Genomic DNA, 27,494 nt, shown 5'->3' with positions numbered 1-27,494 from the left:
GGCTTTCAGGGCAGTCATTCGCAAGTGGCTCCAAGGGTGGGTTCCTGCACCCACAAACGCCAGGGACACAATTGTCCAGCAGGGGCACAGTTTTGGAGGATGAGGAGGAGGAGATGGAGGAGGAGATGGAACCATGTTCACAGCAGGGTGGCACCCAGTCCTGCTCATGGCCATCACTGGTGCGTGGCTGGGGGGATACAGAGGACACAGACGATACACCTCCCACAGAGGACAGCCTTTCGTTGCCTCTGGGCAGCCTGGCACACATGAGCGATTACATGCTGCAGTGTCTCCACAACGACCGCCGAGTTGCCCACATTCTAACTTGTGCTGATTACTGGGTGGCCACGCTGCTGGATCCCCGTTACAAGGACAACGTACCGTCCTTAATTCACTCACTGGAGCGCGATTGCAAGATGCGCGAGTACAAGCGCACGCTGGTAGACCCGATGCTGCTGGCATTCCCACCTGACAGCTGGGCCACAGTTGAAGCACAAGGCCCAGGCAGAGGAGGAGGAGGAAGAGGTCGCCAACGCAACCAGGGCACCGCCAGCACCTCAGAAGGCAGGGTTAGCATGGCCGAAATTTGGAAAAGCTTTGTCAGCACGCCACAACAAACAGCAGCACCAGCAGCTCATATGGAACGTCTTAGCAGGAGGCAGCATTTCACCAACATGGTGGAGCAGTATGTGTGCACACGCCTACATGAAATGAATGATGGGTCTGCCCCCTTCAACTTCTGGGTCTCCAAATTGGGCACATGGCCTGAGCTTTCCCTTTACGCCTTGGAGGTGCTGGCATGCCCTGCAGCCAGTGTATTATCTGAACGTGTATTTAGCATGGCTGGGGGCGTTATCACAGACAAGCGCAGCCGCCTGTCCAGAGACAATGTGGACAAGCTCACGTTCATTAAAATGAACCAGGCATGGATCCCACAGGACTTTTCCGTACCTTGTGCAGAATAGAGATGGATACCGACCTTACCCAGCCATTGTTCTATTTTTGCTCTTTCTCACTGTTTTGGGGTGTACCCTCATTTAAAATGACTGAAAAAAGCAGTGTTGGCTACCTCGTCCTCCTCCACCATCGCTTCCACCTACACCGCCACATCCACCGCCACCTCAACCTTCCTCCTACTCCATATGGCCCTCGTTCTCCTCCTACATCATTTAAGAATATTATTTTTTATTTTTATGTTTTTTATGTTATTTTAAGTTATTTCCCTATCCACATTTGTTTGCAGAGCACTTGCTGTTAACTGTTAACTACGTTTTGCTGCCATTTGCAGCACTCTAGCCCTTTCCATTGGTGTTTTAGAGCCATTTTAGTGCCTGAAAGTTTGGGTCCCCATTGACTTCAATGGGGTTCGGTGTCCGGGTAAAGTTCGGAAAAAGTCCGGGACACGGACCCAGACTTTTTTTTTCAAGTTCGGCCGAACCCGCCGAACACGGACATCCAGGTGTCCGCTCAACTCTATTCGTTAAATATTTTTGAGCTTAGATACACTTTAAAAATCGACCATTAAAAAATATACAGCTACTGCACAAGTGATATTTGATGGCTCTTCACTGACTGTTGCATTTTCCTGATTCTAAAGAGGATGAATGTGACTGCAGCATGACAGATTATTACCAACAATAACCGCTTGGGGTGAATAGCATTACATTTTTTACTGTGCAAATGAAATAACAGTCTATTTCTGGTGCAAAAATAGTTTTATTATAATATTGTTATTTTAATTATGTGTCGTACACACAGCTCTCCATAAATGGTTATTTCTGTAACATTAAAGACAAATTAGATATTTTACCAAATTATTATTTTTTATATATTTCACTAAATAATGTTTACATTAAATTATACTAATGGTTTGTCTGCAGAACAAAATTTCTGGAGTTCAGGTAAGGTTTAACCATCAGAACATACAATTTTGGAAAAAATATACAGCTCAACATTCCAGCACTGGAGGTCAGTATGGCGAATATCTCCACAGCCACCATGTATTTCCCTCTGGTGCTCAGATAGGCCGGAATCATGGCAATCCAGACACTGCAGAACACCAGCATGCTGAAGGTGATGTACTTGGCTTCATTAAAACTGTCCGGTAATGTCCTCACCATGAAAGCCAGAACAAAACTCACAGCTGCCAGAAACCCCATATAACCCAACATAGAGTAGAACCCGATAACTGACCCTTCATTACACTGAATGATGATCTTCCCAGGATAGGAGTCCATGTCATACTCTTGGTAAGGAGGAGACACTGACAGCCAACTAACACAGATCAGAACTTGGACAGAGGAACAGGTCAGAGCTACACAATTAGCTACTTTAACTCCCACCCACTTCGTCCATACACTTCCGGGTTTGGTGGCTTTAAAGGCAATGTAGACCATGATAGTCTTGGCCAGAACAGAAGAGACAGAGATGGAGAAGAAGATGCCAAATAAACTTTGTCTCAGTATGCAGGTTATATCCACAGGACGTCCGAGGAACAAGAAGACACAGAGGAAGCTCAGTAAGATGGAGATCAGGAGGATGAAGCTCACAGTCCGGTTATTGGCTTTCACAATGGGTGTATCCCAATAACAAATCAGACTTTGAAATACAGCTAAAGTTACGACACAAAGGAATACAGCTACTGATGATAAAACTAAAACCAGCTCATCATTTTCATATGACAGAAACTCGTGTGTCTTGGGAATACATGTCATTTTTTTCTTGTCCGGCCACTCTTCATCAGGACAACGATGGCAAATTTCACTGTCTGAAAAAAAAAAAAAAAAAATTCACAATGATGTCTCTCATTGGAGAAATACTTTGGCTATCATTATCAATCTTAAATTTTGAAAAAAAAAAAAAAAAAATCTTGTAGACTGCTGGTCCAATCATTTTGGTGCCTTATTGATCTCTGACTGGAACAAATATGCAGAATGGGGGCAATGACTCACTCTGGTGTGATTTGTTTGGATCAATAACTTAACCGCTTGCCAACCACCGCACGACTATATACGGCAGTGGTCAGCCCCTCCTGAGCAAAGTGACGTATATATACGTCACTCGCCCATGAGGCGCGCTCCCGCCCCCGCTTGTTCTCGGACACTGCTCGTTCTCGGACATTCCAGCGCGAGTGACCGGCGGCTCTGATGTTCGCCGGTCACTCGCGATCGTCTGTTACAGAGGGAGAAAGGCAGGCGGCTAATGTAAACAAAGCCGCCTGTCATTCTCCCTGATGTAACTGCAGAGATCATACGATCCTGCTATGTAGGATCGTATGTCTCTGTGGTTACATGAAAAGCCACGCCCCTTTACAGTAAGAAACACGCCCCTAGGGACACATTTAACCCCTGCCTCTCCAATAAAGTTAACCCCTTCCCTGCCAGTGTCAGTTTTACAGTAACAGTGCATATGTATAGCACTGATTACTGTAGTAATGTCACTGGTACCCCCAAAAGTGTCAAAAATGTCAGTCAAGGGTCCGATCTGTCCGCCACAATGTCGCAGTCCCACAAAAAAATCGCAGATCGCTGCCATTACTCGTTATAAAAAAAAAACACCAAAAATGACAGAAATCTTTCCCTTAGTAAACGCAATAACTTTTGCGCAAACCAATCAAAATACGCTTATTGCGATTTTTTTTTACCAAACTTATGTAGCATAAAACAAATTGGCCAAAAATGTTAAAAAATTTAGATTTTTACTTTTTTTTGGGGGGGGGGATTTTATATAAAAAAAATGTGAAAAATATTGTTATTTTTGCAAAATTGTCGCTCTTTTTTTGTTTAAAGCGCGTAATCAAAAAATCGCACAGGTGATCAAATACCACCAAAAGAAAGCTCTGTTTGTGGGGAAAAAAAAAAGATGCCAATTTCATTTGGGTACAGCATTGCACGACCGCGCAATTGTCCGTTAATATCACGCAGTGCCGACTCGCAAAATAGGCCCTGGTCAGGAAGGGGGTAAAATCTTCCGGGGCTTAAGTGGTTAAAGTGATTGTAAAGTATTGATTTTTTTTTTTTAAATAACAAATATGTTATACGTACCTGCTCTGTTCAGTCGTTTTGCACAGAGCAGCCCGGATCCTCCTCTTGTCGGGTCCCTCTTCGGCTCTCCTGGCCCCTCCCCCCTGTTGAGTGCCCCCCACCGCAAGCAGCTTGCTATGGGGGCACCCAAGCTGAGTCACAGCTCCCTGTGTCCACAGAACCATGACCTGGCCCCACCCTTCTCTCTTCTGATTGGCTGAATGATTTTAAATTGACAGCAGCAGGAGCCAATCACACCGCGCTGCTGTCTCAGGCAATGAGAAGGGGAGTCCCGGGCAGCTTAGACACTCCTGCCACATCGCTGGATAAAGATGGGCTCAGGTAAGTATTAGTGGGGCTGAGGAGAGCTGAGGGGGGCTGCAGCACACAGAAGGTTTTTTTTTTTTTAATCTTAATGCAAAGAATGCACCTTCTGCCTTTACAATCCCTTTACACAATACTGATATGAGGGACAGACGGGCATCTAGGAGAAGGAGGCAGCATTCATGTTTCTCTTAATACAGGACATTATGAAGTTTATTTATCAATGTTTTCACCCAGGATGCACATAACATTTATACATGATTTACCTATTTTCACATAAGATTCTATTGGAAAATTGGTGAAAGTTGTGTGATTGTTGAGTAAAAACATTGTTAAATAGACCCTATAGCGCTAATTTACTAAAACCAGAGAGTCCAAAATCTGGTGCAGCTCTGCTGAGAAACCAAACAGCTTCCAGGTTTCATTATCAAAGCTGAATTGAACAAGCTTTCATAATATAAATGGGTAATAATTAGTGATCGACCAATATCGTTTTTTTATTGCCAATACTGATATTTTGGTCATCGCATATCGGTATCGGCCGATATTTTCGTACATTAAAATGTTTTTCTTTTTTTGACAGGTACTGTTGTGGAGGATTTGGGGGTCTAAAAGACCCCAAACCCCTCCTCTGCACTTAAAAGCATTCAAAACGCCAAGTTTGGCTGTTTTGAATGCTGTAATATTTTTGAATTTGGGGCCGAGTACCCGGAAGTGATGTCATAATGTCACTTCCAGGTTTTTACATGGAGACCCGATCAGAGCCGAATGCGGCTTTAATCGGGTATTCTCTTCAACGGTTGTGCAGGCTGGTTGCCTGGGTCTCCAGGTGGGGCGGGAGACCCGGGCAAGCCACGGAAGTCAGTCGGAGGGGGGGGGGCGTCCCCTCCAGCTATTTGTAATGACAGCCGAGCGGCTTCTCAGCCACATCGGTCGTCATTACAAGACAGCCGACCATCGGCTATGGACGCCAGTACCGGGGTGATGCCTCTAGCTGCAGGTATCGCTCCGGTACAAGCACTTTCCCAAAATATCGGCAATATCGGTAACCTCAGGGGCCAATTCCGATATATCGGGGAAAGTGCATATCGGCCCCCTGATATATCGGCTTTGCCGATAATCGGTCAATCCCTAGTATTAATATTTATAGGTAATGTTGATCCAGGGAATATCTGATTGCCTCTCGGGGGATCAGGAAGGAATTTTTTTCCCCTGCTTTAGCAAATTGGATCATGCTTTGCTGGGGTTTTTCGCCTTCCTCTGGATCAACTGCGGGTTTAGGATTGTGTATATGGAATTGTATGGTTGGGATTTCTTTACCTTTTCTTGTTTTTTATTGATTGAGCCAGATAGACTTGTGTCTTTTTTCAACCTGACTAAGGCCCCTTTCACACATACGGACCATTTGTCCATTTTTCATCCATCCGTTGACGGATGAAAAACGGACATCAATGCATTCCTATGGAAAAACGGATGACGGTGGATGATCATCCATTTACATCCGTTCTCATCCACTTCTGTCAATATCCGTTTTTTTTTTTTAATGGATGAAAGCCCTATTTTTTCCGTTAAAAAAAACGGATGAAAAATGGATGAAAAACGGATGAAAAATGGATGAAAAACAGATGAAAAACTGATGAAAAGCAGATGAAAAATGGATGAAAAATGGATGAAAAATGGATAAAAAATGGATGAAAAGCAGATGAAAAATGGATGAAAAACGGATGAAAAGCGGATAAAAAAATTGAAAAACGGATGAAAAATGGATGAAAAACTGATAAAAAAATGGATGAAAAAATTGAAAAACGGATAAAAAATGGATGAAAAACAGATAAAAAAAATAGATGAAAAACAGATGAAAAGCGGATGAAAAGCAGATGAAAAAATTAATGAACAACTGACGAAAAACGGATGAAAAATAGATGAAAATTGGATGAAAAACTGATGAAAAGCGAATGTAAAATAGATGAAAAATGGATGAAAAATGGATGAAAAACTGATAAAAAAATGGATGAAAAACAGATGAAAAACGAAGAAAAAATGGATGAAAAACTGATGAAAAATGGATGAAAAACTGATGAAAAATGGATGAAAAACGGATGAAAAATAGATGAAAATCTGATGAATACTTCATCCATTTTGACGTGACTGAACAGATGAAATGAATGGTCCGTATGTGTGAAAGGGCCCCACTACGTAAGCTGAAGTTAAAAGCTGATTGGCTATCATGTACAGCTGCACCAGATTCTGTGCACCAGTTTTAGTAAATCCTCACCCATGTTTCGAACTATTGAACACATTTCTATTTGGTTAGTCTAACGGACATTTTTATGTAATTTAATTATGTGATATTAACAATTTAGAAACCCCCCAAAAAAAAGTAGAGCAGAAGGAGTTTAAAGTGCCCCACATAACTCCCGAAAGAGTGAACACTCAACTTGTTAACCACTTTACGACCGCCTGCTGCAGATGTACTGTGGCAGGCAGCCCCTCCCAGGCAAATCGCTGTACATGTATGACGCTCGCTCTCGGGAGGCTAGGGGGGAAGCCGATGCAGCCGCCTGACACCAACGATCGCTCCCTGCTGAGAGAGAAGAACGGTCAGCTGTTGTAAACACATCTGACCGTTCTTCTCTCTGTAATGATCATAGAGCCCCTTCTATATAGGATCACAGGTCTCTATGATCATTTCACAAGCCACCCCCCCCCCCACAGTTAAAATCACTCCCCTTTTTTTACCAAAATATGTAGCAGAAAACAAATTGGCCTAAAATGTTAAAAAAAAAATATTTTTAATATTTTTTTTTGAGAATGTTATATAGCAAAATGTGAAAAATATTGTTTTAAAAAAAAAAAAAAAAAGTGCCAAATTTCAAAATATGGGCTGCTCATTAAGGGGGAAAATCTTCCGGTCCGGAAGTAGTTAAAGTCCAACACATAACCCCCAAAAGATTGAACACTCAACTTGTTAAAATCAAAAGACAGATTTCATTCACAACATTATTCATTAAAAATGTATACATGGATAAAAACAATCCATCCGATATGGGAAGAGTTTATTTTGTAAATATTTCCTGTGTTATTGCGCTTTGAATGCCTCGGTGATCACCTTTGGAGAGGTTATGATTAGTGTTAAGCGAACACGGACTGTATTATTCGTGTTCGTACCGAAAAATTGGACTTTTCGGTCATTTTATTTCCGGGTTTGTATGTATTGGCACGCTTTTAATGGCGGGCTTTCAACAGCCAATGAACAAGAGTTTAACTGGTGTGCCTTTAGCCATCCCAGCCATGCCTTAGTAGCTGTGATTGGCCATCTGAAGCATGTGACCATGTCTTTAAGTTTGAGACCGAGCGCCGCTGCGTCATTATGCTGTAGTTCAGGGACAGAGCACACATCATACGTGCTGGCTGCTGATTAGGGACAGACAGGCAAAAATCATATTGTGTCCGAAAAGAATTGAGGGACAGGTCGGAGTGCTTTAGGCAGGGCGAGTTGTTAGGGCATTTTAGAGAGAGGCTGCTGAATTATTTAGGGTCAGTGTTCTACAATCGATTTTGCTGTGTGGGGGGGGTTTGCAGTGCCGGCAGTGACCGATCTTATCGATCCTTTTAGGGAGAGTCTTGAGATAGGCAGGTGTCAGTGGTCCACATCGATTTTGCTGTGTGTGGGGTGTGAACACAATATTTTTGCCCGCTGAGGAGGAGGGAGAAAAAAGTCTTTTTTATCAGACAGTCACTTGTGTGCAGCGTTTTTCATTCAGTGCTGCTGTGCTGACTGTGATAATACACTGCTGTGTTCACATGTGCTATTATTGAGTGATTTCAAAAGTTATACACTTTTTTCTATTCCACTATTCAATATACACCCTTGGGTTAAAAAAATTAAATTGTGGCATAGTCTGTACTAATCTAGTTAAAAATGACAAACTTAAAAGGGGAATTTTCTTTTATTTTTTTTCTCATAGAAACATAGAAACATAGAATGTGTCGGCAGATAAGAACCATTTGGCCCATCTAGTCTGCCCAATATATCTGAATCCTATGAATAGTCCCTGGCCCTATCTTGTATGAAGGATAGCCTTATGCCTATCCCATGCATGCTTAAACTCCTTCACTGTATTTGCAGCTACCACTTCTGCAGGAAGGTTATTCCATGCATCCACTACTCTCTCAGTAAAGTAATACTTCCTCATATTACTTTTAAACCTTTGCCCCTCTAATTTAAAACTGTGTCCTCTTGTGGTAGTTTTTCTTCTTTTAAATATGCTCTCCTCCTTTACCGAGTTGATTCCCTTTATGTATTTAAAAGTTTCTATCATATCCCCTCTGTCTCTTCTTTCTTCCAAGCTATACATGTTAAGGTCCTTTAACCTTTCCTGGTAAGTTTTTTCCTGCAATCCATGTACTAGTTTAGTAGCTCTTCTCTGAACTCTCTCTAGAGTATCTATATCCTTCTGGAGATATGGCCTCCAGTACTGCGCACAATACTCCAAGTGAGGTCTCACCAGTGTTCTGTACAGCGGCATAAGCACTTCTCTCTTTCTACTGCTTATACCTCTCCCTATACATCCAAGCATTCTGCTGGCATTTCGTGCTGCTCTATTACATTGTCTTCCCACCTTTAAGTCTTCTGAAATAATTACTCCTAAATCCCTTTCCTCAGATACTGAGGTCAGGACTGTGTCAAATATTCTATATTCTGCCCTTGGGTTTGTACGCCCCAGGTGCATTATCTTGCACTTATCCACATTAAATTTCAGTATAGCCTGCAGCAGAGCTGACTGATAGACACTGCTGTTCACATGTGCTAATGAGAAATCACCAATTTCATATCATATTTTCTATTCCGCTATTCAATCTACACCTTTGTGTAAAAACAACTAAATTGCGGGATAGTCTGTATCGGTACGTGTGAGATACACCTTTCCAATTTTTGGGGCGCATCTCATACTGCCGAGGATTTGAGGGTGCTGCCTGTTCTGAACTCCTCCTACTCCTCATCCTGCCTTTGGGGGGTACCAAAAATAGTAATTTGGGCCTAGTCTGGGTCTCTACATGTGAGATACATACACCTTTTGATATCATATTTTCTATTCCGCTATTCAATCTACACCTTTGGGTAAAAACAATTAAATTGCGGGATAGTCTGTATCGGTACGTGTGAGATACACCTTTCCAATTTTTTTGGCGCATCTCATACTGCCGAGGATTTGAGGGTGCTGCCTGTTCCGAACTCCTCCTACTCCTCATCCTGCCTTTGGGGGTACAAAAAATAGTAATCGGGGCCTAGTCTGGTTCTGTACGTGTGAGATACATACACTTTTTTTTTTATAATATTTTCTATTCCGCTATTTAATCTACACCTTTGGGTAAAAACAATTAAATTGCGGGATAGTCTGTATCGGTACGTGTGAGATACACCTTTCCAATTTTTGGGGCGCATTTCATACTACCAAAGATTTGAGGGTGCTGCCTGTTCCGAACTCCTCCTACTCCTCATCCTGCCTTTGGGGGTACAAAAAATAGTAATTTGGGCCTAGTCTGGTTCTGTACGTGTGAGATACACCACCGTTTTGTAAAATTTTTCCTATTCCGCTATTCAATATACACCCTGTTTGAGTGTAAAAAATGAAATTACGGCATAGTCTGTATCGGTACGTGTGAGATACACCTTTTTAAATTTGTTTGGCGCATCTCCTTCAGCCCCCGAGGATTGCAGGGCGCTTCAGTTTGCCTCCTGTTCCGAACTCCTCCTACTCCTCTTCCTCATCCTGCCTTTAGGGTACAAAAAATAGTAATCGGGGCCTAGTCTGTATCGGTACGTGTGAGATACACCTTTTAAATTTGTTTGGCGCATCTCCTTCCACCGCCAAGGATTGCAGGGCGCTTCAGTTTGCCTCCTGTTCCGAACTCCTCCTACTCCTCTTCCTCATCCTCCCTTTAGGGTACAAAAATTTTTAATCGGGGCCTAGTCTGTGTTTGTACGTGTGAGATACACCGTTTTTATCATTTTTTCTATTCCGCTATTCAATATACACCCTTTTGGGGAATAAAAAATTAAATTGCGGCATAGTTTGCATATTTGACTGTGAGATACACCCGTGCGATACTGTTGTTGTTTTGTTCCGCTATTCAATAAACACCTTTCTAGGGCAAGATCATAAATTACAGAAATATGAGGAGACCGTCAAATAGGGGCCGTGGCCTGGGTCGTGGTGCTGCTGGTAGAGCTCCTGTTGCAAGGAGAGGACGTGGTCGATCTGTGCCAGCTACACGCACAAGTGAAACACCTTCCTCAAGTGTGAGTAGTCGACAGAACCTGCAGCAGTATTTGGTAGGGCATCATGCGCCTCTAGAAGTGATGAGGCCAGAACAAGTAGAGGCAATAGTAGATTGGTTTGCTGCTGACAGTGCCTCCAGTTCCTTCACATTTTCTCCCACCCAGTCTACTGCAGAAAGGTCAGAGTTGGCACCTGCAGCCAATGTCCAACCGTCTTTCACCTCACCCCCTTGCAAATCAGGCAAGCAGTCTGAGCCCCAAGTCATGCAGCAGTCTCTTCTTCTTTTTGATGACTCTGTCAGCAGGGTTTCCCAGGGCCATCCACCTAGCCCTGCCCTAGAAGTGGAAGAGATTGAGTGCAGCGATGCCCAACCACTTATTTCTCAAGATGAGTACATGGAAGGACCATCACAGCACGTCTCTGATGATGACGAAACGCAGGTGCCAACTTCTGCGGCACTCAGAATTGTGGAGACCGACAAGGAGGGCAGGGGTGAAGACTGGGTGGAAGATGATGTGGGGGACGATGAGGTCCTCGACCCCACATGAAATGAAGGTCATGCAGGTGACCTGAGTAGTTAGGAGGAAGAGGCGGTGGTCGCACAGAGCCACCAACACAGCAGAAGAGGGAGCAGGGTGCAGAAGCGGAGCGGCCGTGCCCTAGACACTACGCCTGCTACTGCCCAATGCAGCAAGGGAACGAGAGCACCAAAGCCAGCTCAAAGGAGTTCTCTAGCGTGGAAGTTCTTCAGAAAATGTGCTGATGACAGGACACGAGTGGTTTGCACCCTGTGCAATCAGAGCCTGAAGCGAGGCATAAACCTTCTCAACCTGAGCACAACCTACATGATCAGGCATCTAAGTGCAAAGCACGAGCTGCAGTGGAGTAGACACCTTCAAAACCAAGAAAGGTCTCTGGCTCCTCCTGCTTCCTCTTCTGCTGCAGTCTCGGCCTCTCCATCCACATCTGTAGTGATACTGGCACCTGCCAACCTGCAAACAGACGATCTGTCAGCAACACCACCACCTGGGTCACCAACCATCTCCACAATGTCCCGTGGAAGCGTTCAGCTTTCCATCTCCCAAACACTTGAGAGGAAGAGAAAATACCCCCCTACCCACCCGCGATCCCTGGCCCTGAATGCCAGCATTTCAAAATTCTTGGCCTTTGAAATGCTGTCATTCCGTCTGGTGGAGATGCACAGTTTTAAAAGCCTTATGTCGGTGGCTGTCCCACAGTACGTCGTGCCCAGCCGCCACTACTTTTCCAGGCAAGCCATCCCTTCCCTGCACAACCAAGTGGGGGAAAAAAATCAGGTGTGCACTGCGCAACGCCATCTGTGGCAAGGTCCACCTAACTACTGATACGTGGACCAGTAAGCACGGTCAGGGGCGTTATATCTCCCTAACGGCACACTGGGTAAATGCAGTGGCGGATGGGCCTGAGGCGGATAGCAATTTGGCCCATGTCCTTCCACCACCGAGGATTGCAGAGCGCTTCCGTTTGCCTCCTGTTCCTAACTCCTCCTACTCCGCTTCCTCATCCTTTACCGCCTCCTCATCCAGTCAGAGTAACACCTTCACCACCAACTTCAGTACGGCCAGGGGTAAACAACAGCAGGCAGTTTTAAAACTTGCCTGTTTGGGGGAAAAACCACACACCGCGCAGGAGTTGTGGAGGAGCATGGAACAGCAGACAAATGAGTGGTTGCTGCCAGCGTGCCTCAAGCCCGGCCTGGTGGTGTGCGATAACGGGCGAAATCTCATAGCAGCTCTGGGCCTAGCCGGTTTGACGCACATCCTTTGCCTGGCGCATGTGCTGAATTTGGTGGTGCAGAGGTTCCTTAAAAATTACCCCGATATGTCAGAGCTGCAGAAAGTGCGGGCCGTCTGTGCGCACTTTCGGCGTTCTCACCCTGCTGCTGCTCGCCTGTCAGCGCTGCAGCGTAACTTCGGCCTTCCCGCTCACCGCCTCATATGTGACGTGCCCACAAGGTGGAACTCCACCTTGCACATGCTGGAAAGACTGTGCGAGCAGCAGCAGGCCATAGTGGAGTTTCAGCTGCAGCACGTACGCGTGAATCGCTCTGCGGAACAGCACCACTTCACCACCAATAACTGGGCCTCGATGCGAGACCTGTGTGCCTTGTTGCGCTGTTTTGAGTACTCCACCAACATGGCCAGTGCCGATGATGCCATTGTCAGCTTAACTATCCCACTTCTATGCCTCCTTCAAAAAACAATTCGGGCGATGATGGAAGAGGATGTGGCACAGGATGAGGAGGAGGAGGAGGAGGAGGAGGAGGATGAAGAGGTAACATTTCCAAGGCTTTCAGGGCAGTCATTCGCAAGGGGCTCCGAGGGTGGGTTCCTGCACACACAAACGCCAGGGACACAATTGTCCAGCAGGGGCACAGTTCTGGAGGAGGATGAGGAGGAGGAGATGGAGGAGGAGATGGAACCATGTTCACAGCAGGGTGGCACCCAGGCCAGCTCATGGCCATCACTGGTGCGTGACTGGGGGGATACAGAGGACGCAGACGATACACCTCCCACAGAGGACAGCCTTTCGTTGCCTCTGGGCAGCCTGGCACACATGAGCGATTACATGCTGCAGTGTCTCCACAACGACCGCCGAGTTGCCCACATTCTAACTTGTGCTGATTACTGGGTGGCCACGCTGCTGGATCCCCGTTACAAGGACAACGTACCGTCCTTCATTCACTCACTGGTGAAGAAAATTTTTTTTATTTTTCTGGTTTTTTTTTTGTTGTTGTTTTAAGTTTTTTCCCTATCCACATTTGTTTGCAGAGCACTCGCCATGCTCTTAACTACGTTTTGCTGCCATTTGCAGCACTCTAGCCCTTTCCATTGGTGTTTTAGAGCCATTTTAGTGCCTGAAAGTTCGGGTCCCCATTGACTTCAATGGGGTTCGGTGTCCGGGTAAAGTTCGGAAAAAGTCCGGGACACGGACCTGGACTTTTTTTTAAAGTTCCCCCGAACCCGCCGAACATGGACATCCAGGTGTCCGCTCAACTCTAGTTATGATGATATCTATGCCTGTTACTTCAGAGTTGATGTAAGCGTTTTACCTTATAAATAAATTGATTTGGGTGTCATTGGGTGTCAAGAGTTTAGCTAAATATTTATCTTTTTTTTTTTTTTCTGGAATTCAGCCCTGGCTCACATGTATGCGGCTCTTTGTGTCAGGGGTGCATTTGCACGGCAGCCTATTCTTTTGCACAAAAAGAAAAAAAAAATTTTGTAATCATTTATGAAAAATCACTAAGCTGTATGTGAACAGGGTAAGTTTAAGTGATTTTGGGATCCCCCTTCTCCTTTGGCCACATGTAGCACCTAATCTCCATACAGCCTGGCTAACTATCCCCATTGCATAGTGCCGCTGTGTCACATGAGACTACCTATGTTTAATTTCTTCTGGCTTAGTTTCTGGTCTCTTGCTTTCACACACATAATAATTGTGGCTCGACCGGTGATATATGTTGTATACACTGATTGGATCCCCTCGATTCTGAGTTAGAGTATAGCCTAGTGTGTTGTCCCTGGTGCTGCTCTCCTTTATACACATTGTCCTGTTTTCTGTATTGATATATGTTAACCCTGCATATTCTTTATGTTTCTCTTTAAGTTTAAAGTTTCTTTAAAGTTTAAGTGATTTTACTCTTTTTACTTCATATATATGTATTTTTTATATTATTATTATTATTATTATTATTATTATTATTATGTTTATTATTATTATTATTATTATTATTATTATTTAGCATTATTATTATTAGTATTGTTATTTATTATTATATATATTATATTTTATTATTATCATATAAACTGTAATAAACACTGTTGTGATGTACGTTGTGCCTTTTCAAACAGTTAATATTAAAAGAATTGTTATTAAATAAAATTACATTTTTAATTTCTAATACATTCCAGCAAGATTATAATTTTTATGGTTTAGTTACACCGATACGACAAGTAACACACTCTAACCTGTTATGTTGGAAATTTCTCCTTTGGCACATGGAACACAATTGTAGCAGCATGTGTGGATTACTTCTTTAGGGGCTTTACGATATCCAGGAAGACACTTCTCATTGCACTGAGACTTAGGAACCTCAACAAATAATAGGAAACATTATTTCTTAATAAAATACATTAATATGTACAAATATAATAATAAAATCAATATTTTTCAAAGTTTGGTATTATCTATCTATCTATCTATCTATCTATCTATCTATCTATCTATCTATCTATCTATCTATCTATCTATCTATCTATCTATCTATCTATCTATCTATCTATCTATCTATCTATCTATCTATCTATCTATCTATCTATCTATCTATCTATCTATCTATCTATCTATCTATCTATCTATCTATCTATCTATCTATCTATCTATCTCTCTGTAGTAAAACAATGTAAACAAATGTCGAACATAGAACAATATCACACTGGAAATATATCCAATAAGTCGCGTCATTTAGCATATCTTGCAGAAATTAAAGTGAACAGTAACATTTATCTGATTGGCACTGCTGCGATGTAACAGAGACATAACAATAGTATATGTGGTCTACTCATGGCAGTAGGACTAGCCGGACCTTAAGTTTTCCTATAACACAGAGAGGGGTGAGGACCCCCAAATTCAATTTAAAGAATGAGATTTAAATTTAGATGAACCTTGATTTTTCAGGATTCAAGATTGTTAACTGGTTCCATCCCAGCCTTTGAGGGAATAACAGCCGGGCGGACCTTTTTTTCGATCTGGGTCCACGTTGTATGATGCCCTCCATGACCATGCCCCCTGTGCGTGGTTGCGGGGCCACACAGCGGCATGTTCTGTCACTTACTGCTTTCACAGGAGACAGCTGATAACTGATCACCGTACCGGCCCGCTGCCGCGACCATGTGACCACAGTAACCAATCACAGCAGGTCACTAAAATATTTTCGTCTACTAAATTAACACTATTTTAGTCGACTAAAATAAGACTAAATCTAAATCAATTCATATGACTAAAATACGACTAAAACTAAAATGGCATTTTAGTAATAAGACTAAATATCGACTCAAACTGAAATTATATTTTAGTCAAAAGACTACAACTAAAACTAAATCGAAAATTGACATCAAAATGAACACTACTCTGCTGGCCATTGCTAAATCGGCAACACAATTCCATCCAGAGCCTGTAATAATCACACCATAAATTTCTAACATGTATTGCACCACCGCATACGCATAAGTAAGAGGAATCTACTGAGCTGCTGAAAGAGAAAAAAATTAAGAAAAAGGCTTTTCTTATATTTTTTCTTAATATTTAATGTTGGTAATATATTCAGGTAATATGTGCAATGACATTACAGCCAATAGAGTTTACAGGTTGTTATATTTTTAAAGTTGTACTTCTGTTTGTCAAAAATCAATATTGTTGTTTGTTTATGAAACTTGGTTTTATTTATAAAGACGTTATATATAGAGTTGAGCGAACACCTGGATGCTCGGGTTCGGCGGGTTCGGCCGAACTTGAAAAAAAAGTCCGGGTTCGTGAACCGGACTTAACCTGAACTTTGTCCCGATCCCGAACCCCATTGAAGTCAATGGAGACCCGAACTTTTGAGCACTAAAATGCCTCTAAAACAAACATGGAAAGGGCTAGAGGGCTGCAAATGGCAGAAAAATCATCTAAAGAGCATGGCAAGTGCTCTGCAAACAAATGTGGATAGGGAAATAACTTAAAATAACATAAAAAAAATGAAAAATAAAAAATATTCATCTTGAATGATGTAGGAGGAGGACGAGGCCCATATGGAGTAGAAGGTTGAGGTGGTGGTGGATATGGCGGTGTAGGTGGAAGTGGCGGCGGCAGTGGAGGAGGAGGACAAGGTAGCCAACACTGGTTTTGGTTTTTAATTAAAAAAAAAATTTAAATTTGGGTACACCCCAAAAGAGTGAGAATGATCAAAAATACAACAATGGCTGGGTAAGGCCGGTATACATCTCTATTCTGCACAAGGTACGGACAATTCCTGTGGGATCCATGTCTGGTTCATTTTAATGAATGTGAGCTTGTCCACATTTGCTCTGGACTGTGATAACGCCCCCAGCCATGCTAAATACCCGTTCAGATAATACACTGGCTGCAGGGCAGGCCAGCACCTCCAAGGCATAAAGGGCAAGCTCAGGCCATGTGCCCAACTTGGAGACCCAGAAGTTGACAGAAGTTGAAGGGGGCAGACCCGTCATTCAGTACGTCTGGGCGTGTGCACACATACTGCTCCACCATGTTAGTGAAATGCTGCCTCCTGCTAAGATGTTTTATATCAGCTGCTGGTGCTGCTGCTTGTTGCGGTGTGCTGACAAAGCTTTTCCACATTTCGGCCATGCTAACCCTGCCTTCTGAGGTCCTGGCGGTGCCCTGGCAGCGTTGACGACCTCTTCCTCCTCCTCCCCTGCCTTGACCTTGTGCTTCCACTGTGCCCCCGCTGTCAGGTGGGAGTGCCACCAGCAGCGCTTCAACCAGCGTGCGCTTGTACTCGCGCATCTTCCGATCACACTGCAGTGAGGGAATTAAGGACGGTACGTTGTCCTTGTAACGGGGATCCAGCAGGGTGGCCACCCAGTAATCAGCACAAGTTACTATGTGGGAAACTGCAGCATGTAATCGCTCATGTGTGCCAGGCTGCCCAAGGGGAGGGAGGTGTATCCTCTGTGTCCTCCGTATCCCCCCAGCCATGCAGCAGTGATGGCCATGAGCTGGCCTGGGTGCCACCCTGCTGTGAACATGGTTCCATATCCTCCTCCATCTCCTCCTCCTCCTCCTCATCCTCGTCATCCTCCAGAACTGTGCCCCTGCTGGACGATTGTGTCCCTGGCGTTTGTGGGTGCAGGAACCCACCCTCGGAGCCACTTGCGAATGACTGCCCTGAAAGCCTTGGAAACGTTACCTCTTCATCCTCCTCCTCCTCCTCCTCATCCTGTGCCAAATCCTCTTCCATCATCGCCAAAGTGTTTTTTCAAGAAGGCATAGAAGTGGGATAGTTAAGCTGAGAACGGCGTCATCGGCACTGGCCATGTTGGTGGAGCACTCGAAACAGCGCAACAAGGCACACAGGTCTCGCATGGTGGCCCAGTTATTGGTGGTGAAGTGATGCTGTTCCGCAGAGCGACTCACGCGTGCATGCTGCATCTGAAGCTCCACTATGGCCTGCTGCTGCTCGCACAGTCTGGCCAGCATGTGCAAGGTGGAGTTCCACCTTGTGGGCACGTCACATATGAGGCGGTGAGTGGGAAGGCCGAAGTTATGCTGCAGCGCTGACAGGCAAGCAGCAGCATGGTGAGAACGCCGAAAGTGTGCACAGATGGCCCGCACTTTCTGCAGCAGCTCTGACATATCGGGGTAATTTCTAAGGAACCACCAAATTCAGCACATGCGCCAGGCAAGGGATGTGTGTCAAACCGGCTAGGCCCAGAGCTGCTACGAGATTTCGCCCATTATCGCACACCACCAGGCCGGGCTTAAGGCTCACTGGCAGCAACCACTCATCGGTCTGCAGTTCAATGCCCCTCCACAACTCCTGCGCGGTGTGTGGTTTTTCACCCAAACAGGCAAGTTTTAAAACTGCCTGCTGTCGTTTACCCCTGGCTGTGCTGAAGTTGGTGGTGAAGGTGTTACGCTGACCGGATGAGGAGGCGGTAGAGGATGAGGAAGCAGAGTAGGAGGAGTTAGGAACAGGAGGCAAACTGAAGCGCCCTGCAATCCTCGTTGGTGGAAGGACATGTGCCAAACTGCTATCCGCCTCAGGCCCAGCCACCACTGCATTTACCCAGTGTGCTGTTAGGGAGATATAATGTCCCTGACCATGCTTACTGGTCCACGTATCCATAGTTAGCTGGACCTTGCCACAGATGGCGTTGTGCAGTGCACACCTGATTTTGTCACCCACTTGGTTGTGCAGGGAAAGGATGGCTTGCCTGGAAAAGTAGTGACGGCTGGGCACGACGTACTGTGGAATAGCCACCGCCATAAGGCTTTTAAAACTCTGCGTCTCCACCAGCTGGAATGACAGCATTTCAAAGGCCGGGAATTTTAAAATGCTGGCATTCAGGGCCAGGGATCGCGGGTGGGTAGGGGGGTACTTCCTCTTCCGCTCCAGTGTTTGGGAAATAGAAAGCTGAACGCTTCCACGGGACATTGTGGAGATGGTTGTTGGTGATCCAGGTGGTGGTGTTGCTGGTGGATCCTCTGTTTGCTGGGTGGCAGGTGCCACTGTCACTCCAGAGGTGGATGAAGAGGCCAAGACTGCAGCAGCAGAAGAGGAAGCAGGAGGAGCCAGAGATCTTTCTTGGTTTTTGAGGTGTGCACTCCACTGTAGCTTTGCACTTAGATGCCTGGTCATGCGGGTTGTGCTCAGGTTGAGAACGTTTATGCCTCGCTTCAGGCTCTGATTGCACAGCGTGCAAACCACTCGTGTCCTGTCATCATCACATTGTCTGAAGAACTGCCACGCTAGGGAACTCCTGTGAGCTAGCTTTGGTGTGCTCGGTCCCTTGCTGCTTTGGGCAGTAGCAGGCGTAGTGTCTAGGGTACAGCCGCTCCGCTTTTGCACCCTGCTCCCTCTTCTGCTGTGCTGGTGGCTCTGTGCGACCACCGTCTCTTCCTCCAAACCACTCAGGTCACCTGCATGACGTTTATTCCATGTGGGGTCGAGGACCTCATCGTCCTCCACATCGTCTTCCACCCAGTCTTCACCCCTGCCCTCCTTGTCGGTCTCCACAATTCGGAATTCCGCAGCAGTTGGCACCTGTGCTTCGTCATCATTCGAGACATGCTGCGATGGTCCTCCCATGTACTCATCTGGAGACATAAGTGGTTGGGGCAGGGCTAGGTGGATGGCCCTGGGAAACCATGCTAACAGAGTCATCAAAAAGAAGAAGAGATTGCTGCATGAATTGGGGCTCAGACTGCTTGGCTGATTTGCAAGGGGGTGAGGTTAAAGATTGATGGACATCGAATGCAGGTGCCAACTCTGACCTTTCAGCATTAGACTGGGTGGGAGACAATGTGAAGGAAGTGGAGGCACTGTCAGCAACCCAATCTACTATCGCCTGTACTTGTTCTGGCCTCAACATTTGTAGAGGCACATTAAGCCCTGCCAAATACTGCTGCAGGTTCTGTCGCCTACTCGCAGCTGAGAATGGTGTTTCACCTGTACGTGTAGCTGGCACAGATCGACCACGTCCTCTCCTTGCAACAGGAGCTCCACCAGCAACACCACGACCCAGGCCACATCCCTTATTTGACCTTCTCCTCATATTTATAGAATTTTGGATCTTCCCCGAAATGGGTTTTTATTGCAATGCGCAATACAACAGTATGCAATGGGTGTATCTCACTGTAACATATGCGGACAGGGCCGCAATCAACTTTTTTTGCCCCTAAATGTTTTTTTTTACTGCAAAGTGCAATACAACTGTATTCAATGGGTGTATCTCACTGTAACATATGAATGAAAAGCTGATAAATAATTGTCCCCTTAATTGGTGCTTGTTGAATAGCTGTAAGTCACAGTAAAATATGAAGGAAAAAGTTTTTTTCTTTTTTAAATGCAGATTAAGCAGACACATATGCACTCAGCTTGCAGTAAATGGCCGCTACACGCCGCACGCCTCAAACTCGCGGTTCACGGACTTTTGAGAAAATTTGCGGCTGACGTTCGCGAACCGCCCCTGGCCGATGTTCGTCCATCCCTATTCAAGATGTTTCCCCAATGTATGATTTGCTGCACACATGCTTGATACAGATTGTAGTGGTGGACATCCACAGATAAATAATTATGGCTACCAGAATGACAATCTATTACACTGCACTGCAATAAAGGTAAATGTATATAACTATTAATATTAAAGGAATACTACAGGCAAGCACAGTAAAAATCATTATTGACATGTAATGAGCTTTTAAAATTGGTCTGTATTGTGCAAATAAAATAAAAAGCTCTCTTTGTACCTTATATTTGTTCAAAAGTGCTCCGGTCACGTGATTTTATTTCCTCAGCTCCCTCTGTCTTTTACAGCAGCTGGGCGTGCCATTGCTTCCCAGCTGCTGGGTGTGTTCCAACATGAATAATTCATGTGTGTCTCTGTGTGTGTGTGGCATGTGCTGCTTTAGCCACATGCAGTGAGCATAACATGCTTACCATGCCTGCTTGTCTGCTCTCTCTCTCACCCCCTCTCCCTCCCCCCTATTTCTCTCCCCCCCCCTTCCCCCCCTCTTTCTCTCTCCCTCTGTCTCCCCCCTCTATCTCTCATGCCCCCTCTCTATCCCTATCTCTCTCCTCCTCACTCTCCCTCTCTCTCTCCCTCTTTCTCTCTCCCTCTCTCTTTCTCCCTCTCTCTCTCTCTCCCTCTCTCTCTCCCCCTCTCCCTCCCCCTCTTTCTCCCTCTCCCCCCTCTTTCTCCCCCCTCTCCCCCCCCTCTTCCCTCCCTCTCTCTCCCCCTTTCTCTCCCCCTCTCTCTCTCCCCCCTCCCTCTCTCCCTCTCTCTCTCCTCCTCTCTCTCTCTCTCCCTCTCTCTCCCTCTCTCTCCCCCCTCTCTCCTCCTCTCTCTCTCCCTCTCTCTCCCCCCCTCACTCTCTCCCTCTCTCTCTCCCCCTCTATCTCTCCTCCTCTCTCTCTATCTCCCTCTCTCCCCCTCTCTCTTTCTCCCTCTCTCTCCCTCTCCCTCTCTCTCTCTCTCCATCTCTCTCTCTCTCCCCCTCTCTCTCCCTCTCTCTCCCTCTCTCTCCCTCTCTCTCTTCCTCTCTCTCCCCCTCGATCCCCCTCTCTCTCCCCCCCTTTCCCCCCCCCTCTTTCTCTCTCCCTCTCTCTCTCTCTCCCTCTCTCTCTCCCTCTCTCTCTCCCTCTCTCTCTCTCCCTCTTTCTCTCCCCCTCTCTCTCTCCCTCTCTCTCTCCCCCCTCTCTCTATCCCCCTCTCTCTCTCCCCCCTCTCTCTCTCCCTCTCTCTCCCCCCTCGCTCTCTATCCCCCCTCTCCCCCTCTCTCTCAGGAAGCCAAAACGAGGCTTTGAAGACAGGAGGATATCATTCTCTGTCTGACTAAGGAGAGGAGGGATGGGGTGGGGCTGTCCTGGGCTGAGTGGGACAGATGTAATGAATAGTAGGCATGCCTGGGCAAGAAAGAAGGACAATGTTTTCAGGAAGGAAAAGGCAGCATGCAAATTTCAGATAACAGGAAATAGAGTTGTCACGGGAAGAACAGGAAGAAGCGGTTTGTCCAGCTTCAATAAGACTTTCTAAGCTCCACAAGAAGCTAGCCAGAAAATGAATAATATCAAAGATATTTAACATACTATTATTAGGAAAAATAGAATTTTTGACTGGAATTCCCCATTATTACTTTATTCAGTATTATTAATCTTACCTTGCCATTTTTCCACATGATTTCTTCCATTAAAAAAGTGAAAACGTCTTCCATATCTGGAAAAAATTCAATAAAGCCCACATGTCTTTTGTCAATGTAAATTCCATTTGAGCGAAATGCCCAATTAAATAGATAGAGAGTTGATGGATTTGTGCCTTCCTCATTAAGTAAAATATTTGTTTCCCAATTATCTACATAGGTAACTCTCTTCAAATAATGGTGAAGCTGTTAAATAAAAACAAAAAATAAAAAAAAACATGCTTAGTATTGACAAATCCCTTCCTGTTGGAATATTTGTATTGCGTGTGTCTAGTTTCTAAATAATTTTTATTAAAAAAAAAGAATGAAAAAAGTAATAATTGTTCTTCCTATCCTCTGGAGGGTAAATATGGAGACATAGGGAATAATATATTTACTCACATGTCCCTTCAGAATTTTATTATGCAGTGAAGACAAAAAGAGTGCAACAATGTGTATAAGTTGGCTCCTTGGCGCTGAGCGGCCGCATATTTGCATGAATTGGTGTGAATACAGATGTGCCGAGAGGGTGCTCCTGGCACAGTTAACGGTGGCTAACGAGAAGCTCCTTTTTGCTACTTGCCATTGGGAGCTTTCTGATCATGTGACTGCAATGACAGCCAATCATGGCAATCACATGACTCATAAACCCTGCCCCGCCTCCCGAAATTCTAAACCCATTAAAGGGCCAGGAGGCATGTGCTCCAAGGGATTAACTTTCTCTTACAATATGAGAACACCAATGGCTGGGCACCTTATCCTTAAAGCAGAGTTCCGGCCACAGAATCGTTTTTTTTTTTAAATACTTCCCAAAACAGTTATCCACCGCCCTTCATACATCCGCTAATCCGGTTTTATACATTTAAATAATAGATTGACAATCATTAAATCTTACTTTACAAAATGTTTGCAGAGCACCGCCATCTTTTTGCTGTGTGCAAATATATGCCCTGCTTCCTCTTTCTAGATGGAAGGGGCCGATGAATGCAGCGCAAAATCTCGCGCATGCCCAGTACTATGCAATCGGCATAGCATAGGGACACCTATCATCACGTTATTTCCTGTTTCCAAAAATGCGATGAGAGGAGCGGCCGGCCGCCTTCGTCACTGCCCATTGCATCCTGGGAGTGATGAGTAATAGCTCCCAGGACGCATTGCGGGACAAGAAGTAACAGCGCGGGCCGCGGCCGAGGAGGGAGGAAGTTGAAGGAAAGGTGAGTATATTTTCTTCTTAAATAAGGTAAGTAAAAAAAAAAAAAAACGGGAATATCCAATTATTTTACAAGGAAGCGGATGCCACAAAATCTAAAGTAATCTAAAGTAACGATTTTGTGGCTGGAACTCGGCTTTAAAGCGGAGTTTCACCCTGAAATTTTTTTTTACCGTCCGCTTGCTTTAATTTACCTGAAAAAGAATTGGATAATTTACATTTATTTTTTGTTTCACTTACCTTCTTTTTAATGAAAATATACTTACCTTCCTCTGCGGCCCGCGCCATCACTTCCTCCTTGCATTGACTCCGGGGAGATGAGCGTCATCAATCCCAGGAGTCAATGCGCCTCTACCGGCCCTGCTCGTCACTTTTGGTTCAGGCACGTCATTCCCTGCTGAACAGCTTCTGGGCATGCCCAGAAGCTGTTCAGGGATGACGCGTCTGCACCGGAAGTGACAATCAGGGCATTCTGGGACTCCGACATCACCGAAGAGGCAGGGCCGGCCCTACCATGGGTCCCACTGGGTCCATTGTACCCAGGCAGCACTTGGAGAGGGGCAGCAAATTGGTTCCCAAGATTTTTTTTTTCACAGCAGTTTTGTGTGTCATCAGTTTGCGGAGTGTTTCGGGTGGCATTTCCCCGTCTCATACTGCCGCCCATAGTGCAAACTGATGAGTATGAGGAGTTAGAGTGTCTCCTCCTGGGAACGTCCCTCGCGTGATTGTGGTGTGTGCAATGACGTCAGGCATCAGCGCACTCCATCTCACGCAGGGCAGGCTGGATCGTCTAGGGCAGTGGGCACTGCAGACACAGGAGGACTGAGGACAGACAGTGGGTGTTTGGTGAACCGGTCCAGTAGTGAGTTATGGAATAAGATAATTGTATACATAATATTTTTATAAGGTTATATTTATATAAAATAATGGATGTGGGGGCCTTTTGTTGGGTGTGTTTTTTTTTTTTGGGGGGGGGGGGGCAGCATTTTATTCTTGGACCCAGGCAGCACAATGTCTTGGGCCAGCCCTGCGAAGAGGACACCGAAGAGGACGCTCCGGCTTCAGCTGCCCACACCTGAGATGGCAGTGCTGGACAAGACATTTTCAAGGTAAGTATTTCTGCTAGTGAAACAGGGCACAGTTCAGAGGCTATTGTTGCTTAAATGCACTAGCCCTGACTGTCCCGGGGGGTATTTTATCTAAAAAAAAATTCTAGGGTGGAACTCCGCTTTAAGCATGTGGGAAAAAATTATCAAATTAAAAAAAAAAAATGTATTATATACAATTGCGACACAAATCATATTGTAATTAAATGTTAAAAAAAATTACCTTTACAAACCTAAACCTGGCAAAGATCCCCAATTGGCTCAAAACTAAAGGCCTGTCTCTCTCATAAACTCAGATGTGAAACTATGCACCAAAGTGATAGCTAGAAGATTACTTCCTCTTCTTCCCTCCCTCTTATACACCTCGACCAAGTGGGATTTATTCCCTGTCGCCAGGCCCCAGACGCCACCAGAAGGTTACTCTCGCTAGTCTATACCCTTTAGATGCAGAGAAGGCGTTTGACCGAGTACACTGGGTATTCTTGTAAGGCTCCATGTACACATGACGCTGGAAATGGACATTTAGGAGCAGTTGGGCATTTTTTTCAGAAGCCTCTGAACCCATCTACATTTTATCTTATCTGTCCATGTACACAGGGTCGTTTACAGTCATTTTCAGGCAGTTGAGTTCAGGGACGTTTTTTGGAACGCAATTATTTGCGTTCGAACGTGTGTTTCCCGGCGTTTCAAATGCAGAAACGCGGCCGAACGTGACTAAACGTGACTGAACATGATGAACCTACGTTCAGCCACGTTATGAGTTTTTTTTCTTCCATTCGAAATCAATGGTTCCCTATGGGAGCCTATTGATTTGAATGGAAGTCGCACCGCAAGTCGGATCCGACTTGCGGCACGACCTGCACTGTGAGAATCTTGAGGGGGAACTCCACGCCAAAAATGGGAAAAAAACTGCGTGGGGGTCCCCCCCAGGTTCCAAACCAGGCCCTTCGTGTCCGGTATAGAATTTGAGGGTAGCCCCACGCCGAAAAAATGGCGTGGGGTCCCCCCCAAAATCCATACCAAACCCTTATCCGAGCATGCAGCCCGGCAGACCAGGAAAGGGGAGGGGACGAGCGAGCGGCCCCACCCCTCCTGGACCACACCAGGCCACATGCCCTCAACATGGGGAGGTGTTGGTGCTTTGAGGCAGGGGGAGCTCTGAACCCCCCACCTCAAAGCACCTTGCCCCCATGTTGATGAGGACAAGGGCCTCATCCCCACAACCCTGGCCGGTGGTTGTGGGGGTCTGCGGGCAGGGGGCTCATCGGACTCTGGAAGCCCCCTTTAATAAGGGGGTCCCCCAGATCCCGGACCCCCTCCCTATGTGAATGGGTATGGGGTAAACTGTACCCCTACTCATTCACCACATAAAAGGCAGTGTATAGAAATAACGACAGTAGACGTTTTGGAAAGTTTATTAAAAATCTTCATCCGGTCTTCTCCCTCTCCGGTCTTCTGCTCTTTTGCTGTCCGCTCTTCTTCTCTCCGGTCTTCTGCTCTTTTGCTGTCCGCTCTTCTGCTGTCCGCTCTTCTTGTCTTCTCCTCTCCGGTCTTCTGGTCTTCTGCTCTTTTGCTGTCGGCTCTTCTTCTTCCTCCGGTCCTCCTCCGACGACGTCTCCGGTGATTATGCCGGTCTCCGGGCTCTGCAGCTTATTATATAGCCATTAGGGGCATGGCCGCCAGATGACGTCATCGGGAGACCCCGCCCCCTTATGTCACAGATGATGTCCTCTGTGACATGAGGGGGCGGGGGTCTCCCGATGACGTCATCGGGGGCCACGCCCACAAAGGCTATATAACAAGCTGCAGAGACCGGAGACCGGCATAATCACCGGAGACATCGTCGGAGGAGGACCGGAGGAAGAAGAAGAAGAAGAGAAGAGCCGAGGGCAAAAGAGCAGAAGAGCGGACAGCAAAAGAGCAGAAGACCAGAAGACCAGGAGAGGGAGAAGACCAGAGCAGAGAAGAACAGATGAAGATTTTTGATAAACTTTCCAAAACGTCTCCTGTCGTTATTTCCATACACTGCCTTTTATGGGGTGAATGGGTATGGGGTACAGTGTACCCCATACCCATTCACATAGGGAGGGGGTCCGGGATCTGGGGGGCCCCCTTGTTAAAGGGGGCTTCCAGATTCCGATGAGCCCCCTGCCCGCAGACCCCCACAACCACCGGCCAGGGCTGTGGGGATGAGGCCCTTGTCCTCATCAACATGGGGGCGAGGTGCTTTGAGGTGGGGGGTGCAGAGCTCCCCCTGCCCCAAAGCACCAACACCCCCCCCCCATGTTGAGGGCATGTGGCCTGGTGTGGTCCAGGGGGGGTGGGGCCCCTCGCTCGTCCCCTCCCCTTTCCTGGCCTGCCGGGCTGCATGCTCGGATAAAGGTTTGGTATGGATTTTGGGCGGACCCCACGCCATTTTTTCAGCGTGGGGCTACCCTCAAATTCCATACCGGACCCGAAGGGCCTGGTTTGGAACCTGGGGGGGGACCCCCACGCAGTTTTTTTCCCATTTTTGGCGTGGAGTTCCCCCTCAAGATTCTCACAGTGCAGGTCGCGCCCGCAAGTCGGATCCGACTTGTGGTGCGACTTCCATTCAAATCAATAGGCTCCCATAGGGAACCATTGATTTTGAATGGAGGCAGAAAAAACGCTGCTAAAAGCAACGTGGCCAAACGTGCAATAACGCAAATGGAAAAAGCTACTGAAAGCACATTTAACAGCTGCTTTTTCCCAGCGTCAGAAATAGCTTTGCAGGACGTTTTTTCTAACGTCCCGTGTACATGGATCCTAAGCTGTACAAGCCCTCCCCTCTGAAAATAGAGTGTAGATGGAAAATAGCTAAAAAATCTGTGAACTAAGAGTGGGGGTGATTCATTTTAGTTGCTTATTGTAAGAATTTCCTGAATCCCACTCTTTTTTTTTTTCAATTACATTTTTTCATAATATTTTTTTTTTTTTTAGAATCAATTTGTTTATAGACAGACTGATATTGATCCATTCCTGCAAAGATATTAATTAGCAATAATAAATACACATTATATTAATATGATTTTTTATTTTTTTTGTATTTCATTGTATAATTATT

The 27,494-nt window shown here is 45.7% G+C and overlaps 1 protein-coding gene across 1 annotated transcript; it reads right to left on the bottom strand.

The window, feature by feature from the left end:
- Positions 1–1,836: 1,836 nt before the first annotated feature.
- LOC309544671 (vomeronasal type-2 receptor 26-like) lies at positions 1,837–14,751 on the bottom strand. Its single transcript, XM_082243583.1, has 2 exons — positions 14,641–14,751; positions 1,837–2,767 (listed from the first exon to the last, which is right to left on the bottom strand). Exon 2 carries the CDS (start codon positions 2,712–2,714, stop codon positions 1,863–1,865), a length of 852 nt encoding a protein of 283 aa, XP_082099709.1. The 5' UTR covers positions 2,715–2,767; positions 14,641–14,751; the 3' UTR covers positions 1,837–1,862.
- Between the last annotated feature and the right edge of the window lie 12,743 nt (positions 14,752–27,494).

Source organism: Pelophylax lessonae, assembly GCF_965119305.1.
Source record: "Pelophylax lessonae genome assembly, chromosome: 1".
NCBI lineage: Eukaryota > Metazoa > Chordata > Amphibia > Anura > Ranidae > Pelophylax > Pelophylax lessonae.
Note: the sequence above shows the minus strand (reverse complement) of the source record. Positions and strands in the feature narration are given on the sequence as shown.